General features: G+C 41.8%; 2 protein-coding genes across 13 annotated transcripts in view; one reads left to right on the forward strand and one right to left on the reverse strand.

The window, feature by feature from the left end:
- NAA16 (N-alpha-acetyltransferase 16, NatA auxiliary subunit) overlaps positions 1–7,601 on the reverse strand; it is a 66,007-nt gene extending 58,406 nt beyond the window's left edge. For 5 of the 9 annotated variants that reach the window (XR_007151167.1, XM_047854159.1, XM_047854147.1 and 2 more), the window contains exons 1-3: positions 7,286–7,601; positions 1,989–2,073; positions 82–186 (exon numbers count right to left, since the gene is read on the reverse strand). Coding sequence is in view for 6 of the 9 variants with exons in the window: in XM_047854159.1 (XP_047710115.1) it covers positions 82–186; positions 1,989–2,073; positions 7,286–7,339 (244 nt within the window). In the remaining 3 variants the exon portion in view is untranslated. Of the gene's footprint in view, positions 1–81; positions 187–1,988; positions 2,074–7,285 lie in introns of those variants that run through there. The other 4 variants (XM_047854154.1, XM_047854191.1, XM_047854175.1 and 1 more) reach the window with 4 other exon arrangements.
- The window catches only part of MTRF1 (mitochondrial translation release factor 1), a 71,703-nt gene continuing 60,058 nt past the window's right edge, over positions 6,976–18,620 (forward strand). For 3 of the 4 annotated variants that reach the window (XM_047854242.1, XM_047854251.1, XM_047854219.1), the window contains exon 1: positions 6,976–7,067. The gene's annotated coding sequence lies outside the window, so the exon portion shown is untranslated. The remainder of the gene's footprint in view (positions 7,068–18,620) is intronic. The other variant, XM_047854268.1, reaches the window with a different exon arrangement.

Genomic DNA, 18,620 nt, shown 5'->3' on the forward strand with positions numbered 1-18,620 from the left:
GGTCTGTTTTTCCTGAACTAGAAAACCCCGCTAAATGGAAAGTAAATGAAATAATAAAGTTCAATTATTGCAAAAGGATACAGACATGGCTCTTGACATCATTACGAAGTCCTTTACGAACAAATTCATACGCTTCTTCTTTTTTTCCTAAGCAGTTCAATGTTAATCCCTTCATAGCCAAAGTCTCTGAAAAATATTTTTAACCTCTATTTACGCACAAAGAATTCATATTCTCTTAGCACTATTTTATTTTGTTTAGCTCTTAGTACTATTTTAATATATCTGCCAATGCTTACATTATTTGTCTTTTTAATCACATAGTTAGAAACTTCTCTCCAGAGAGCCAAAGCATAAGAGACTCTTAAAAACTGAGAACAAACTGAGGGTTGATGGGGGGTGGGTGATGGGCACTGAGGAGGGCACCTTTTGGGATGAGCACTGGGTGTTGTATGGAAACCAATTTGACAATAAATTTCATATATTGAATAAATAAATAAATAAATAAATAAATAAAAAGAAACTTCTCTCCAATACAAAAAGTAAAACTACATTTAAGTATTTACTGAAGCTTAGCCTGAATCCTTTTCTGAAATCCCTTAGGCAACGACTGAGGACTAGGGACTGAAATCCCTTAGGCTAGGACTCCTACAATGCTTTCTGCCTTTTAGAAGACTGTACAAAGGGGTTGAGATTATTCTGCTGAGAAAAGGTAACACCGAGTCCTGTTGAGTTAACTCTACTACAGTGGCTCCACAGCTTTCATCCAAGAGCACTTCTATCCACCATCTGATTTACACCCCACAAAAACAATCTTCCTTAGCAAAGAGATGTATGCAATGTAAAAATAAGCCTATTCAGTATTGGAACACACTTTATTTTTGGCCACAAGTTTATTCCAACTAATTCTAGTTGGAATATCAGTTTGCATTTCAAGAATATAAGACTGGTGAAGGAGTAGCAACCCAAGAATATATTTAAGGCAGCTAATGAAAGATGGCTTATAATGAAATGATTCTCTGAATAAATCCACAAGCAGGGAATTAGACAAGAACAATGGTTTTCAAATGATCTCTGTGGACTCTGGTTTTCAGAACACAGTGATTCAGCAGTCAGACCCCTACAAACATCTTCATTTATCTGTCATTTTATACACATTTATCTGTTTTTTCCACCTGCTGCACTTTGGATAAGGGTTCCATGGAGAAAAAAACTTGAAAACAAGCTTTACATTTTTAAAATTCTATGAAATGAAGACTTCTTTCCATTTCCTTCAAAGAATGTTTTCAATGTTATTCGAAAGCTGAGCAGAGTTAGCCTATTTTCTCAAGAAGATGGTCTCAAGAGTTACCCTCGTCTAATATTCAGAGACCCCAATTAGCTGTGCTCTGCTGTAGGACGATAACTTGCATGTCTAACCTGATCCATCCTTTAAATAAACACTGGTCACCAGTGAAAAAGGATGAGACAAGCAAATACAGACCTATTAACACCCTGCTAACAACTCAAGATAAACAATTTAATGGTAAATCAATAGTATCTAATTTAAGTATTTATATAGAAAGGTCAGCATATATATAAAAAAGACATCTACCAAAGAATAAAATACATCTGACTATTTTTATACTACTTCTGTATTGCAGATATGATCCTCATTTCAGACAAGAAATCAAAGTATAAATTTAAGTCCTATTCAAAGTAATAGATGAAATGACATGTATAAAAGTACTGTTATATACTCCAATTATTCCCCAACAGATCAACCAGTCACTTATCTGAAAGTAAAGACTGTGCATACACCTAAGCATAATAAATGGAAAGTGACCTAGAATAAGATTGACAAGACACATAACCAAAAATGTTTATATACTCTAATAGAGAGCTACAAGGCATGGAATCTGGAAGTATTCTTCTTTCACTGTTAGGAATCCTATCTGTCTGATTTTGGAATTACAGTTCCCCAAAGCAGTCTCTCACAGATGAGGCAATACCTCCATGTTCAGCAAATTTTGGATTTGAAAGAATCATCTTGCAAAACTTGAGGCCATTTTTGTACTGCTTCTGTTCGTAACATTTCTGTAAAGAAATATGAACAAGAATTAATTAATAAAATGAACAGAGAGCAACTTTTCGTTGCATTATATAAATTCTAAATTTAAGATCCAAAAGTAGGTTTAAAATATATACAATGGGAAGGTTTTATACCAATTTAAATCACTTATAGCATGAAGTATATTTCATAAACTACTCCTTGCCAAGTTGTGCTAGTATGAGTATTTTCACTTTTATAGAAGAAAAGGAAAAAAAATAATAAATAGGGAATTTAGGGGCATCTGGGTGGCTCAGTTGGCTAAGCGTCTGACTCTTGATTTCGGCTCACGTCATGATCTCGCAGTTCGTGGGTTCGAGCCCCGTGTAGGGCTCTCTGCTGTCAGTGCAGTCTGTTTCAGATCTTCTGTCTCCTCTCTCTCTCCCCCTCCATCACTTGCTCTCTCTTTCTCTCTCTCTCTCAAAAATAAATAAACATTTAAAAAAAATACAAATAAAAATAGGGAATTTAATTGCCAACCAACACTGCTACATTTTGTAAAAATTCAAATCCAAAAGCAAAAAATATGTGATAACAACACAGAAAAAAACCAGAAACTGCATTAGTGCCACTTCAAATATGGAACCAAGGCGGGGCGCCTGGGTGACTCAGTCGGTTAAACGTCTGACCTCAGCTCAGGTCATGATCTCACAGTCTGTGAGTTCGAGCCCCACATTGGGCTCTGTGCTGACAGCTCAGAGCCTGGAGCCTGCTTCAGATTCTGTGTCTCCCTCTCTCTCTGCCCCTCCCCTGCTCATGCTCTGTCTCTCTCTGTCCCAAAAATAAATAAAAACATTTAAAAAAAATGAAACCAAGGCATGCATACACACACACACACACACACACACACACACACACACACACACACACAACTACTGTATGTCCATACAAAACCTATTATATCTCATATGTATTCCTTAAGGTAGGTGTCATTACCTCCTCCCTACAGACATAGAAACTGAAATGTAAGAGTTCATAAAATTTGTTTATAAGTGGCTCAGTGTACTTGCAAACTCTGGTCTGACTCCAAAGACCATGATCTTTCCATCACTAGTCTAATACATGTGTGAGCAACACCTAAGTGCCACCAGCCAGGCTCAGTAACCAGCGACTGTCCACCACAGCCACTGATCACATGAACATCTCATCATCTTCCAAATGAGACAGGCATGTCTCATTTAAACGGCCATGCATGCTCTTTCCAGCACTCAACATGCCAAGTTTATGCCCACTTCAGGGCCTCTGCACATGTTCCTTCTACACGTGAAATGTTCTTCCCCAGAGCTTCCTTACTAGTGGAATCTCACATGTCACCTGCCTGACCACTCTAACACTGCCAGTCTCCCACCCCCCCCACACACAAAACATACACTCTCTATCACGTTACTCCATTTTCTACACCGCACTATCATTCCCTGAAATTGTTATTTGATTACTTATTTAGTGTCTGTCTTCTTCACCATGCTGTATAACCTCCATGAGAACAGAGATCTTGTCTATTTTAAACGCTGCATCCTCAGAGTCTACACAAATTAGAACTGCTCAATAAATACAGTATACTAAAAAACATAAATAAGAGGCACTTGGGTGGGTCAGTCAATTAAGTGTTCAACTTTGGCTCAGGTCATGATCTCACGGTTCTTGAGTTCAAGCCCTACATAGGGCTCTCTGCTGTCAGCACGGAGCTGGCTTCTGATCCCCTGTCCCCCTCCCTCCCTGCCCTTCCCCAACTCATTCTCTCTCTCTCTCTTTCTCTTTCTCTCTCTCAAAAATAAATAAACGTTTTAAAAATTTTAAATAAAATAAAATACATACATATAGTCTATAAGGTTCAAAGCAAAACAGTACCAGGAAGGCAGGAGGAAGTGGTTAATCTATGCAGCAGGGGTGGGATGTGGAGAGAATTAGAAAAGTGTTCACAGAAAATGTTTAAATTGAGACTTCTTGGGGCACCTGAGTGGCTCAGTCAGTTAAGTATTGACTCTTGACTTCAACTCAGGTCAAGATCTCACAGTTGGTGAGTTCAAGCCCTGCAACTCTTGATTTCAGCTCAGGTCATGATCTTGCAGTTTGTGAATTCGAGCCCTGTGTCAGGTTCTGCACTGCTTAGGATTCTCTCTCTCTCTCTCTCTCTCTCTCTCTCTCCCTGCCCCCCCAACTCTCTCTCCCAAAATAAATAAATAAAATTTAAAAAATAATAATAAATTGAAGCTTCTTGATCATCTCTAGGGAAGGAAACTTAGTTGGAAGACAAAGATGGGAGACAAATCTGAATTTTGAACCATCTGAATATATCCCCTATTCCAAAAATATTTAAAATAAAATAAAAATAATCTGAGTTTGACTTTAGGAGTTCATCTGACAAATGACAAGAAAAACACAAGCCGAAGGAACCACTAGGGAACAGGAAAAAAAGAAATATTACGGGTTTTTTCTGACTTAACAAGTGATCTGGAAATACTAATACTTGTATTACCAATAACAACAATAATAATAGTTAATACTTATTGGAAGCATTTACTAGTGTCAGGTACCATTCACTTAATCCTTATTTAAATCCCAGGAACACCTATGAGGTTACCCCTCCATTTCAGATGGCGAGAGTGAGGCACATGGTTACTGAATTTACAGAGCTAGTAAGTGTCGGAGCCATAATTCAAACCAGGTAGTCTGGGGGCACCTGGGTGGCTCAGTCGGTTAAGCATCGAACTTTGGATGACTTACTACTTCAGGTCATGATCTCCCAGTTCATAAGTTAGAGCTCCACATCAGGTTCTCTGCTTGGGAGCACAGATCCTGCTTCAGCTCCTCTGCCCGCCCGCCCCACCTCTCCCCCTCTGGTTCTCTCTCTCTCTCTCTAAATAAGCTCTAAAAAAACAAACAAAAAAACAGGTAGTCTGTCTCTAGTATCTAAATACACAGGTTAAAGAAAAGCATTAAGTTTGGTAAGGAATATATACTGAGTACAAAAGATAGATTCTGGGGGCGCCTGGGTGGCGCAGTCGGTTAAGCGTCCGACTTCAGCCAGGTCACGATCTCGCGGTCCGTGAGTTCGAGCCCCGCGTCGGGCTCTGGGCTGATGGCTCGGAGCCTGGAGCCTGTTTCCGATTCTGTGTCTCCCTCTCTCTCTGCCCCTCCCCCGTTCATGCTCTGTCTCTCTCTGTCCCAAAAATAAATAAAAACGTGGAAAAAAAATTTTTTAAAAAGATAGATTCTGGTTTCAACTTTGCTACTAACCACACAGAGAACCTTAGACATTTAGTCACTTACCATTCCTGGGTTTGTTTCATTCGTAAAAGAATGCATGGAATAGCTCCAAAATTCAACAACACATAATGCCAATAGCCAGTTTGGGGAATAAGACAGGCATGTACAAGCCATGCAGAACATGTAATCAGCTAGCTGGTAAATTTGTACAGATGTGTTCAAGTACATTCATAATTAATTTTTAAAAATTTACTGGCAAAGCACTCTGGTCCACCAACCAAACTTGAAAAATAATTTTGTGACTGTTCATGGAGTTGGTGTAGCAAAATGATACCCACATTTATTGCAACTGTGAAATGATAAAATCATTCACTTTTGCAGCACCTTCCTAAATTCATGTAACCTTATAGTAAATATTACAGACCCAGATAAGAACATGTTTAGCATTTCCCAATTTATTTAGGAATAAAGTTAATTCAGCAGCTATAACTTTTTTGTAACTAGAGTATAATAAATCATATAATTGTTTTTTTATAATCTATTGATAACACGATTGGAACTAGAAAATACCCATATAGAGTGAAAATAAGTGTTGTCATCTTTTAGGTATAATGCCAAATGTCCTTAAATCCAATTAACAACTTATAGATGAACCTGGATGGGTCAAAAAGTTCACTTCTCCAAAATCCATCCTGTGATAAGGGTATGGAAATAAATGAAAACTAAACTAACAAAAAATATATACAAGGCCCAAGGAAGCAATCTGCCAAAATACTTTAATTAGAATTTTTTGTTTTTACACTTGTCTCTCATTGTTTGCTCAACACTAAGTACCACGTAAAATTAAGACTTAAAATATTAATCCCATCTATTATGTATCTTTTTAACATTTTGAAGAAGCATGAAGTTTCTATTGGCTTGAAACAGAACAGCTAATATGAGTTCTTACCTTCTAATCTACCTTGATAATGCTTAAAACTATTCTAAAGGTAGGATTTTATTTATAGTAAAGGTAAGCAACAACTTACCATGTAAGTCATGTAAGTAACACAAGCTCTAATAAATAAATTCACTCTTAAAATCTAAACGCTCATTTTCAGATGAAATGATACACTAGAAAAGACACTATTTACAATATCAGTTTAAAATCTACAGTCTCCAGGGCACAATGAGAAAGGCAAAGGCATGTTGCCTCTCCTCCCTGGAAGAATGGCCCTGGGAAACAACTGAAGGCACCAAGGACACTGGCACAGAACCCACGGAAAGCTCTCCCGTCTGGGCAGCAGTCATCTCTTTCCGGGTCCTATTCAGGTTTCTGCTTGGAAACAAAGTAAAGGCTCCCCTCAAGTATGAAATCGGCCAGTCGGCGCGACTTAGCCAATGCAGGGCCTGAATAAGTTAAAAGAGACCAAAGAGCTGTGTTCGACTTTTGACTTTGAAATGCAGTTCAAGTCACTTGGTCTCTTCCAAAGGGGGTAAGTACGGCACATCAAAAACAAAAACTCTTTCTAAAAGGGAGGCTTGGCCTCCAAGGATTTAATTTTCCCGTAACCGGTATAAATCGGAGCCCCACTGCACCAGAGAATCGCCCCCTCTTTAGCAGGTATCAGCGTGCACTGTGCAATAGGTTAAGCACGAATCAGTGAACGAACACACCTGGCCAAGGGGAAAAGAAACAAACGGGAGGATCGGTAGGGCTGAGGTCGTGAGTTTGGCCGCAGAGCGCCGCAGAGGCCAAGGGGGCCACTCCCGGCCGACGCGTCCCGGCCCAAAGGTACTGCGGAGCGCGGCGGGGGTGCAGCGAGAGACGCAGCGAGACTAAGCGCGCGGGGGCAGGGGGCAGGGGGAGGCCGGCCGAGGCGGGGAGTCAGGTCGAGAAGGTTCGGAGGTAAACAAAGAACGGAGCCGGGGCCCCCAGCTCGCGTTGGCGACGCCGCCTCCAGACGGATCGCCGCGCCTGGCCGGGTCGGAAGCGCGGCCTCGGCCACTCACCAAGATGCGCTTGAAAAGGTTGCTCTCCTTGGGCGGCAGCTGCACGTTCGGCATCGCGGCCGGCGGGGAGACCGGGTGCCCGGGCGCTCGGTTCCGCAGGGGTGGGCACCGGGGCGGACCAATGCTAGGAGTCGGGCAGCGGGCGATGGGTCACTTCATGGCCTGGAGTAGGGACTGGGCAGGCCGGGCAGGCCGTTGGGCAGGGCTGGCAATGGAAAGGGAACGCGATCTGGGCTGGACAACCTCGACTCCGGCTCTACGGACTGGTGAGCGGCGGTGGCTCCCGCGCGCGGCAAGATGGCAGCTGGGGCCCGTCCCCTAGAGCGGGGCGGCGTGCGCCTGCGCGGGACGCTCCGCAGGCCAGAGGCGGCGGGGGCGTCCGGGCGGCGGGGACCGTAGTGTGCGGAGTGTTAGGTTGCCTCTGTCACAGGCACCTAGGACGCTTAACCGACTGAGCCTCCCAGGCGCCCCAAGTGATGTTTATCTTTTATGAAAGTTTCCTGTGGGCCTAGTACAGCCTGACTCATTACAAATCGTAAGTTACTGATTGTACTGTGCTCTGATTGCTAGGCTTGTGGCCCAAGAGAATGTTTGTTATACCGCACTCACTTTTGGACTTCTCTGCTCTCAGGAACTTTACACAGTGCTGGGCTCAAAGTAAAGTCTTGTAGGACGAACTTGTTTTCCGTCCTTTCCCCTTCACTTAGACTTTGAGAGAAAGCTTCTCTTTTCAGTGCAGACCAAAGACGTGTTTACAACGCATGTGAAGTCATTGGGTGGGCCTGGAAATGGACTAATGTGAAAGCATGTTTGAAGTGTCAGTAAACAATTACTGCCCCCAGTTTAGAACACCTAACCTTGTCAGTGAAAAACCTTCTCGTCAGAAGGTTCCCCTTCATACAAGCCATATAATAATGACAGAAACAGGATTCAAACCCAGGATCTTCAACTCTGGGGCACTATCACATGTAAACAGTAGCACAGTGATAGAAACGTGTGAGTCTAGAAAGATACGATATGCATCGATGACAAGCATAACCATGCGTACGATGTAGGTTTAATATTATGGAATATGTAAATATTAGATGCATAAATTTATGTACACATGTTCTGAATCTTAACTTGTGCATATTTGTGTGACTACAGAGTGACTGATGCATACTTGCATTTAACAGGCTGTAATCAAAGCTGGCTTGAGGCTTATTTAATTTTCCCTCTAGCCTGAGTTGGTTGGAGATGGGAAAAGTTATCACAGGAGTCTTTTGAAAGTTTTTTTTTTTCTTTTCTTTTTTTCTTTCTTTATTTTGAGAGACAGAAGCCGGGGAAGGGCAGAGAGAGAGGGAGAGGAAGAATTCCAAGCAGGCTCGGCCAGCACAGAGCCCGACATGGGGTCTGATCTCATGAACTGTGAGATCCTGACCTGAGCCAAAATCAAGAGTTTGTCACTTAACTGAATGAACCACCCAGGTGCCCCAGGAGTGTATCAAAATAGGGTAGGAGGGGGCTTGTCTGGCTCAGTCAGTAGAATATGCAACTATTGATCTCAGGGTTGTGAGTTCCAGCCCCATGTTGGGTGTAACAATTACTTAAAAATATACATATTTTAATAAAATAATAAAATAAAATAAAATAAAATAAAATAAAATAAAATAAAATAAAATAAAATAATAAAATAAAATAATAAAATAAAATGGAAGGGACTTATTAAAAGGGGGAAGGTCCATAAGGGCCTATGTGTTCTAGACAGACCCTAGGCTTCTCTGCAGCTTTCCACCCACTGCCAACCTCTCCCCTTCCCACAGCCTCCCCAGCATCTCCCAGCAGTGCAAAGGAAACCTTTAATCCCAAACACTGAGAAGTGGTAGTTATTAATACTCATATTTAATATTTTCCTCATCTGCCTTTCATACACCATGACATGCAATGCACGCATAGTGTGGTTGTCTACACTAGGGTGGGAGTGAAGGCAAAGACTTGAAAATGCCAATAGTGTTGCTGGTAGTTGTCATCGTAAGCCTTGGAGTGTGTGAAAGATGTAACGCGTGCACAAGTCAGAAAGCCTGGATTAGCGAGTGACTGTAATTTTTTTTAATGTTTATTTATTTTTGGGAGAGAGAGAGAGAGAGAGAGAGAGAGAGAGAGAGAGAACGAGCGGGGGAGGGGCAGACAGAAAGAGAGACTGAGAATTCAAAGCAGGCTCCAAGCACCAGTCAGTGCAGAGCCTGATGTGGGGCTCAAACTCACGGACCACCAAACCGAAATCAAGAATCTGACACTCAACTGACTGAGCCATCCAGGCACCCAAGGGACTGTAATTTTTTATTACTGACTTCTTGTTTAGTCTGGAGCAAATCTCATTTCCCCCTTTCAACAGAAAATGAGGTTATAATAACATTACTGTAATCTTTCACAGCAAGGTTGTGTGAATGTAATGCTTTATCATTTCTAAGCCCCCAGAAAACAAACCAAAAAAAACACCTGCATTATAAATCTCAGTCCATTGTCTCTCAGAAAGAATGCTGAAGCCCCACTGGGGGCATCTCGGGCGTCCACCCAAATGTTGCTTCCTGGTGCTTCAGGCAGCGTGTACCTCCTTTAGAATTATGCACACAATACAATAAAAGCAACAATGTCTGTGAAGACCTTTTTACATATAAGACATGGGCCAGTGATTCTCTTGCTAAGCTCAGTAGACCTAAGAAAAAAAGAATCTAGAAAAGGATGCTCTCCACCCCCATATTCACAGCATATTTTACAGAACCAGCTGACAAGGTAAAATCAAGTAATTTGCTGCTATTCCTACAACCAGTTTAACCATGTAATTAAAGGCTGATGGGAAAAGAACTCATCAGGTTGCCTAATGCATTACACCTCAGATTCCCTAATGTGTCTGCTCTTGTCTACTTTCCTTGCTCTTGTTTTAGAGGAAGCAAGAGTTCTTCATTCCTCCCTTGGAACTCTTGATCGCATATCCTTTTGCTTCTCCTGAGCTTTTATTCATCGGTTGTTCCCTCTGCCGTTTGCATTTTCTCCCTCCTTATTTTCTAATGGGAGGAGACTGTCAGTAAACACATAAATAAACAAGATGTTCCAGACTAGGAAGTCCTAGGAAAGAAAGAAAACAAGGTCGTGTGAGGGGAGTGGGGCTTGAGGCAAGGACTACTTTAAACCAAGTACTCAGGAATGATCTCTGGGAGAAGTGATAACATGTGAACAGACCTAAAGAATGAGAAGCAAGTTAACAAGTAAAAAGCTGGGACAAAAAAAAAAAAAAAAAAAAAGCTGGGCCAGCATATTCTAGCCAAAGGGAACTACATGCAAGTGCCCTAATACAGGGACAAGATGGGCATGGTCAAGGCATTAAAGGGACAGGTAAGAACTTCAGGTTCAAGTTGGTGACTGGAGGGTAGTATATGAGAGGGAAAGTGGCCTATGGTTCAGTTGAAAATATAAGCCAGGCTGCACAGGGATGGTCAGCTCAGGCAGCGTGGTTTGTATTGGTTTGGGTTGGGTTGGTTTGGTTTAATCCTAAATTCAGCAAGAAGTCATCTTTAAGCAGGAAAATGGCATGCCATGATTTATTTTTTAAAATTTTTTTTTTTTTCAACGTTTATTTATTTTTGGGACAGAGAGAGACAGAGCATAAACGGGGGAGGGGCAGAGAGAGAGGGAGTCACAGAATCGGAAACAGGCTCCAGGCTCTGAGCCATCAACCCAGAGCCCGACGCGGGGCTCGAACTCACGGACCGCGAGATCGTGACCTGGCTGAAGTTGGACGCTTAACCGACTGCGCCACCCAGGCGCCCCTATTTTTTAAAAGGTCACTCTGGGGGTGCCTAACTGGCTCAGTCCATAGAGCATGCAACTCTTGATCTCAGAATTGTGAGTTCAAACCCCATGTTGAGCATAGAGCCTACTTATACACACACACAAGTACACACACACACACACACACACACACTTAAAAGGTCACCCTGGGGGTGCCTGGGTGGCGCAGTCGGTTAAGCGTCCGACTTCAGCTCAGGTCACGATCTCGCGGTCCGTGAGTTCGAGCCCCGCGTCGGGCTCTGGGCTGATGGCTCAGAGCCTGGAGCCTGTTTCCGATTCTGTGTATCCCTCTCTCTCTGCCCCTTCCCCGTTCATGCTCTCTCTCTGTCTCAAAAATAAATAAACGCTAAAAAAAAAAAAAAAAATTAAAAAAAAAGGTCACCCTGACTACCTATGGAAAATGGGCAAGAATGGAGTTTCTTCTGGGAAAGTGGCAATTCTATTTGTTCCTTTAGATTTGGCTTCTACCTCCAGGAGTCTTCTGAAAATGTCTGTAATCTCAAGAATTAATTTGTTGAATAATTATTGAGAACAATGTGACAGGCAATCTTCTAGCAAACAAAAACATCTACCGTCATGGAGCTTACATGTTAAGGATTACCCACTAGCCAACACTAAAGATTAGTTTAGCCCACAGTGTACCATCTTGTCCTGCTTGACTTTTCTGCCTTCGGGCACCAAGACCCTGCAGAATCCTGGATTTTTTCCTTTTCCCAGTCATTCTCTGGTTCCTCCATCAACTCTTCTTCCTTCTAAATGTTGGTTGTCTAGACAATTCTGCTTTCTTTTTCAACATCAGCAATAAAATGTGTCCATCAAGGGGCATCTAGGCGGCTCAGTTGGTTAAGCATCCGACTTCAGCTCAGGTCATGATCTCAAAATTTGTGGGTTGAAGCCCTGCATGGAGCTCTGTGCTGACAGCTTAGAGCCCGGAGCCTGCTTCGGATTCTGTGTCTCCCTCTTCCTTTGCCCCTCTCCCACTCATTCCCTCTCTCTCTCTTTCTCTCTCTCCTTCTCTCTCAAAAATAAATAAACAATAAAAAAAATTTTTTTAATGTGTCCATCGAGTACCTCCTACTCACCAGCAAAACAGAATTAATAAATCCTCCTGCTCCCATACCTTCCATTACTAACCCCAAGCAGATTTCAAATGTGTCTCCAGTTCCAAGCCTTCTTTTGATCTCCTAGCCTTTGTTTACACTTGTTTGTTAAACTGCTCCATCTACAAGTCTTCCAAGCATTTTCTACCTGGACATAAAAATAAAAGTTATCTTCCCATCAAACGAGTCCAAGTCCTGCCTTCTCTGTTTTTGTTAATGACAGCACTCTTGTAGTAAAAATCCTCTGGTCACCTTTGGCCTCTATTATTCCCCACATCCAAGTTGCCTAGTCATTCAGATTTTGGATCTGTCACGTTGCTCCCTTTCCTCCCCTGCTTTCCATTCCCTCTCTACCTTAAAACTAAATATTGTAAAAACCTTGTAACTGGTCCCTCACTTTCAGACTGTTCTCTTCATTTCATTTTGCACATTGTTTCTAGACATGTCGTTTCTATCCAGATCTCTAAACGGGCCTCTCAGTCGTATCAAAACTTTCAATAGCTCCCCCATTGTCTAGAACTAAGTCTATTCCCAGATTTTTCTTTCCCTTTGCTCCTACAATTACCTTATGTTGCAGGGGACCCAGTAACTATAATCGATCTAGTATTTTCTAAATTCCATAGTCATATTCAACCTGATAGTTTTATCAGAGATTGTTTTTCAATACTGAATCTTTTTTTTTAAATCCTTCATCTCAAATGTCATGACTTTCATAAAATCTTTCTAAGTTTTTCCAGTGGATCTGATCTCTCTTTTCCATGAATTTACATAGCATTTTGTCCTTCTCTTATGCCTTTATCTTACTGTTTTCTGTTTTATAAATTATAAGTTGTCTGAAGGCAGTGGTTCTCAAACTTAGCTGCACTTTTGTATCACCTTATCCTTAAAAAAAACTCATGTCCAAGGGGTGCCTGGGTGGCTCAATTGGTGAAGCATCTGACTTTGGCTTGGGTCATGATCTCATGGTTCGTGAGTTCAAGCACCACATCAGGGTCTGCACTTATAGTGCAGAAAGGTAAGGAAAGGAATTCTCTGCTACAGCCTCCAAAAGGAACATAGTCTTGCAGACATATTTCAGACGTCTAACCTCCAGAACTCTAAAATATAAAAAAATAAAATAAAATAAAATAAAATAAAATAAAATAAAATAAAATAAAATAAAATAAAATAAAATAAAATAAAAACAAAATAAAACTGATGCTCAAATCCTACCTCCATAGGCGGATTCAGTTGGGGTTGGGTGGAGATTCAGTTGGGGTGGGGTGGAGAATGGGTTTTTTTCTTAAATCCTCCTAGATAACCATAATGTATAACCAACTTGGGAACCACTACTTCAAGACCATTCATCCTAATCCAGGTTTAAACATGCCCCCCATTCTTGAAGTTAAATTTAGATATAAGGCACAAAAACAAACAAAAAAAGCTCATCACCAAAATTCAATTTGGAACCCTAGGTAAAAACCATTGCTGATGGCCCCACAAACAGTAGGTGGGGTCTAGAATTGGCATCATTTAAGGGGGCGCCTGGGTGGCGCAGTCGGTTAAGCGTCCGACTTCAGCCAGGTCACGATCTCGCGGTCCGTGAGTTCGAGCCCCGCGTCGGGCTCTGGGCTGATGGCTCAGAGCCTGGAGCCTGTTTCCGATTCTGTGTCTCCCTCTCTCTCTGCCCCTCCCCCGTTCATGCTCTGTCTCTCTCTGTCCCAAAAATAAATAAACATTGAAAAAAAAAAAATTTTAAGTGTCTGGGTTTGGGGTACCTAGGTGGTTTAGTCGGTTAAGCATCCGACTTCAGCTCAGGTCATGATCTCACGGTCTGTGAGTTTGAGCCGCATGTTGGGCTCTGTACTGACAGCTCAGGGCCTGAAGCCTGCTTCGGATTCTGTTTTCCTCTCTCTCTCTGCCCCTCCCTGGCTTGTGCTCTGTCTCTCAAAAATAAATAAACATTAAAAAAAATTTTTTTTCAAATAAAGTCTCTGGATAAGCACAGAAACATTATTACACAAGAGTTCACTCAAAACCAGTCAGATTTACACCCCTCCAGGCATCTCACTTCAACAGACTTACCCTTGTAGCACTGTTCTCTATGCCATACCTTCCCACTGGGCTTCATCCTCAACCCTTTTACTGAGTACTCTCTTCCTCCTCCTTTTAACTGCTACCCAACCCTTCACCAAGGACTTTGTCTCTCATTTTTCATCTTCCTCTCTGCATGTACCATAGGAGTTGGTGGGGGGAGAATCAGCATTTTTTCCCATCCCCCTGCCTCCTCCAAATCATAAGACTTCACCTTCATCTAAGGAAAAGGAAATCAATTTTGAGTCTATACCCATCAGCTCTGTCACTCTCTTCTTTTCATCTTGGTCACTATCCTCCATCTGGTCATTTGCCAAGTGACAATAGATGTCCTTTCAACTTCACTCACAATATCCATCTACTATGACTCCAATATCCATGTGGGTGATTCAAAACCCTAGCCTTGGACAAACTGTAGTCCATCCAGACAATGGAGTACTACTCTGCACTTAAAAAAAAAAAGAACTATCAAGCCACAAAAAGACATGAAAGAATCTTAAATGCATATTACTAAGTAAAAGAAGCCAATCTGAAAAGGCCACATGAGTCCAACCATATGACATTCCAGAAAAGACAAAAGTATGGAGACAGTAAAAAGATCCATGATTGCCAGAGGTTGGAGGAGGGAGGGATAAATAGAGCACAGAGGATGTTTAGGGTGGTGAAATTATTCTGTATGATACCATAATGGTAGATACATGTCATTATACACTTTTCAAAACCTAGAGAGTTTTGACCAAATTTTTAATCAGCAACACTTGCCCTTCCTCTCAAATCAGAAATTCCAGGAATCTACTATCTTATTTTTCTAATTACATTTATTTTTTTTAATGCTTATTTATTTTGAGAGAGAGAGAGATTGTGAGCAGGGGAGGGGCAGAAAGAGGGGGAGAGAGAATCCCAAGCAAATTCTGAGCTCTCAGCACAGAGTCTGACATAGGACTTGATCCCATGACCGAGAGATCATGACCTAAGCCAAAATCAAGAGTTGGACACTTAATCAACTGAACCACCAAGGCGCCCCCTCATTATTTTTAAAATACAAGAGATTTGCCAATATTCTTTCAACTCCAAGGAAACTTCCTACAGTAGGCATGATGTACCTTTTATTAGAAATGAGATGCCAGCTTGTGGGAGTAATAGCCTGTTAGTGTAACATTGAGAGAAGTCTTTTTGCCATTGCATCAAAGCTCCAGCATCCTGCCTTCAGCATGAAGCCAAGAGCTATTGCTCTCAGAGGGTTGTTCTATATACATCTGTAATTTCTGACGATAGTGACTCCAATCAGATTCTCCTGGGGTTACCCCACATTCTGATGACAATCTCCTATTGTTCTTTCAACAAATTCAAACAAATATTTGTTGACTCCTTTTTAAGTGCCATTCACTCTTCAAGATGCAGGGGATCTGGGCTCACTCACTCTTCTATCCTCCATACACCTCTTCTTCAACTGCATCTAACTCACCAGTGCATCTAACTCACACCATTATCTCCTTGTCTATTCACTCATTCAACCCACAGTTGTTGGGCACCCATCTGTACCCATTGTTTTCTTCTTTCTTCCCTTCTCAGCCAAAACAGTGCCTTCTGGCCTATGCCAGAATTAGTTTCTCCATCTGTGCTTAGAAGAGAATACGTTTCTACCTTCTTTGGAGACTTTACTGCTCTCTCCTTATTCTTCCTTCTCTTCTTAATCACTGTTATCATTCTTTTAAATTACTGTTATCAAACAATTATCCTACTTATACAAATGAGAACTGAAGTTTTAAAAATAAATTTGGGGGCTCCTGAGTGGCTCAGTCGGGTGGGTGTCCAACTCTTGGCTTCTGCTCAGGTCATGATCTCGTGATCTTGCAGTTCATGAGTTTGAGCCCCACATCAGGCTTCGTGCTGACAGTGTGGAGCCTGCTTGGGATTCTCTCTCTCTCCCTCTGTCTCTCTGCCTCTCCCCCGCCCGCTTTCTTTCTCTCAAAAATAAATAAATAAACTTAAAAAAAATGTTTAAGTAAATTTGCACTAAATTAAAAAACTGAGAAGTAAGGGCCATCTTGCCAAAGCTCAGGCACCTAGCCTCTGTGCTACACTGCTCCCCACAGCATATGAACTAGTTTCCATAGCTTCTTGACCAGCCTCCTTCATTGTCTGCATAGCTGCCGAGGGAGTCTGTATTAATTTCCCATTGCTGCTGTAACAAATTGCTATACATTTAGTGGCTTACAGCAACACAGATGTATTACTGTAGAGTTCTGGAGGTCAGACGTCTGAAATGTGTTTTGCAAACTATGTTCCTTTTGGAGGCTGTAGCAGAGAATTCCTTTCCTTACCTTTCACAACTTCTCCAGACCACCTGCATCCCTAGGCTTGTGGCCCCTTTTTCCATCTTCAAAGCCAACAGCATAGATTCTCTCTCCTCTGACCTCTGCTTCCCCCTCACATCTTCTCTGACTCTAACTCCACCACCTCTCTCTTCAGGACTCTTGTGATCACACCCACCAAGATAATGCAGGGTAATCTCCCCATCTCAAGATCTTTAACTTAATCACATCTGCAAAGTCCCCTTTTTCCATGTAAAGTAACACATTCACAGATTCCAGGGATTAGGATGTGAATTTTGTCAGGAAGCGGGGCATGATTCAGCCTGCCGAGTTATCTTTGTAAACTACAAAATCCTTCTGTGGCTTTCAAGAGAAAGCTGAACCTCTTTGCCTCAGTATGCGAAGCCCTTTATGATTCTGTTCCTGCCTGCCTGTACAGCCTCGTGTCCCACCACTCAACCAGACTCTGCCACTTGTCATTTCTCAAATTCACAGTGTATATCTGTGATGCCCTGTCTGTGACTCGCTAACTCCATCTTGTCCTTCCAAACTCAGATTAAGCATCATCTTGTCCCAGAAGCCATCCCTGCTCACTACTCTAATGTGGTTGAACCTCCTCCACGTTGTCAAAACACTCAGCACTCACCTCTAATACAGCACTCTTCACACCATGTTGAGGTTAACTTACTTGTCCATTTCCCCCATTATACTGAAGATCCTCTGGATTGGACACTATGTCTTACTTGACTGTACTCCCTGTGTTTTACAGTTGGTGCTCACAGATACCTTTGCTGAATTAATCATCTTCCTGCCATGCACATGGCATAGCATTTTACATGTAGCAGAGAATCAAAGTCATGCTGGTTACATTGAAAGGCCGTTGTTTTTACCTCCTCAAGAATCAAAAGATAATGTATCATCTTACACAAAAGATATTCAGAATTTGGGACTTGTGTCCTGTTCCCCAGAACTACAAAATCTGGTGTGAACAATACATTGCCAACTAAGTATGATACAAGAAAAGATTGAGCAGCATCACAAGTGATGTAATGAGATCACATGGGAGCTCAAAAGGAGGCAGAACTAACTGTGATTAGGTGGATGGGCCGATCTATAAAAAATGGTGACAGCAGGAATGGTGTCTATCTTCCTCACCACTCAACTCCTAGCACTGAGCAGCATGCTTGGCACATAGTGGGTATACGCCAAGTGCCAGTTTGATGAAGACAATTCCACTGTATTCACTCCAGACAGAGAAATTAATGTGAAGAAAAACCATAAGGCTTTGAAATGGGCAAAAAGATTATGGGACAATCCTGCGGAATGGACTGTTTTCCCTTGCCTTTGAGCTGTTTTATAACTCTTTTAAGTTGCAGAAAACTGCTAACAATGCAAAGGATTCTTGTTGCCAGCAGTGCAAATTGTGTGATAGAGATGCAAATTATTACTGTCTTGTGTATATTGACCAGCTTTTCATCTTTTTTTTTCTTTTTTTTTTATTTGAGAGAGAGTGTGCACCTGCATGAGCAGGGAAGGGATAGAGGGGGAGGGAGGGGGAGAGAAAGAGAGAGAGAGAGAGAGAGAGAGAATCTTAAACAGGCTCCATGCTCAGTGCGGAGCCTTCTACGGACTCAATCCCACAACCCTCGAATCATGACCTGAACCAAAATCGAGAGTCGGACACTCAACCAACTGAGCCACCCAGGCGCCCCCGATTTTTCATCTCTTAAACAAATTCATTTTAGTGTTCCTTATGGCATATTTATGTCTTCTCTCAGGATTTTTCTTTAGTTGTAACATCCTTTATTCATAATTAGTTAAAATTTTTAACAGATGTACATCTCATACCAGTACAAGGATCATAGTCTCACCTTTAAAAAAAATACCATTTAGCAATATGAACAAAAAGACACGTTTGAAATTGTGTTTTGGGGAAATAAGGAGTCTTCCAGTTGAACTGAGACATGAGGTTCTTGGAGGGTATCACAAGCGAAGAAAGGTTGATTGGAGTCAGATCAG

The sequence above is a fragment of the Prionailurus viverrinus genome, chromosome A1, assembly GCF_022837055.1.
Source record: "Prionailurus viverrinus isolate Anna chromosome A1, UM_Priviv_1.0, whole genome shotgun sequence".
NCBI classification, from domain to species: domain Eukaryota; kingdom Metazoa; phylum Chordata; class Mammalia; order Carnivora; family Felidae; genus Prionailurus; species Prionailurus viverrinus.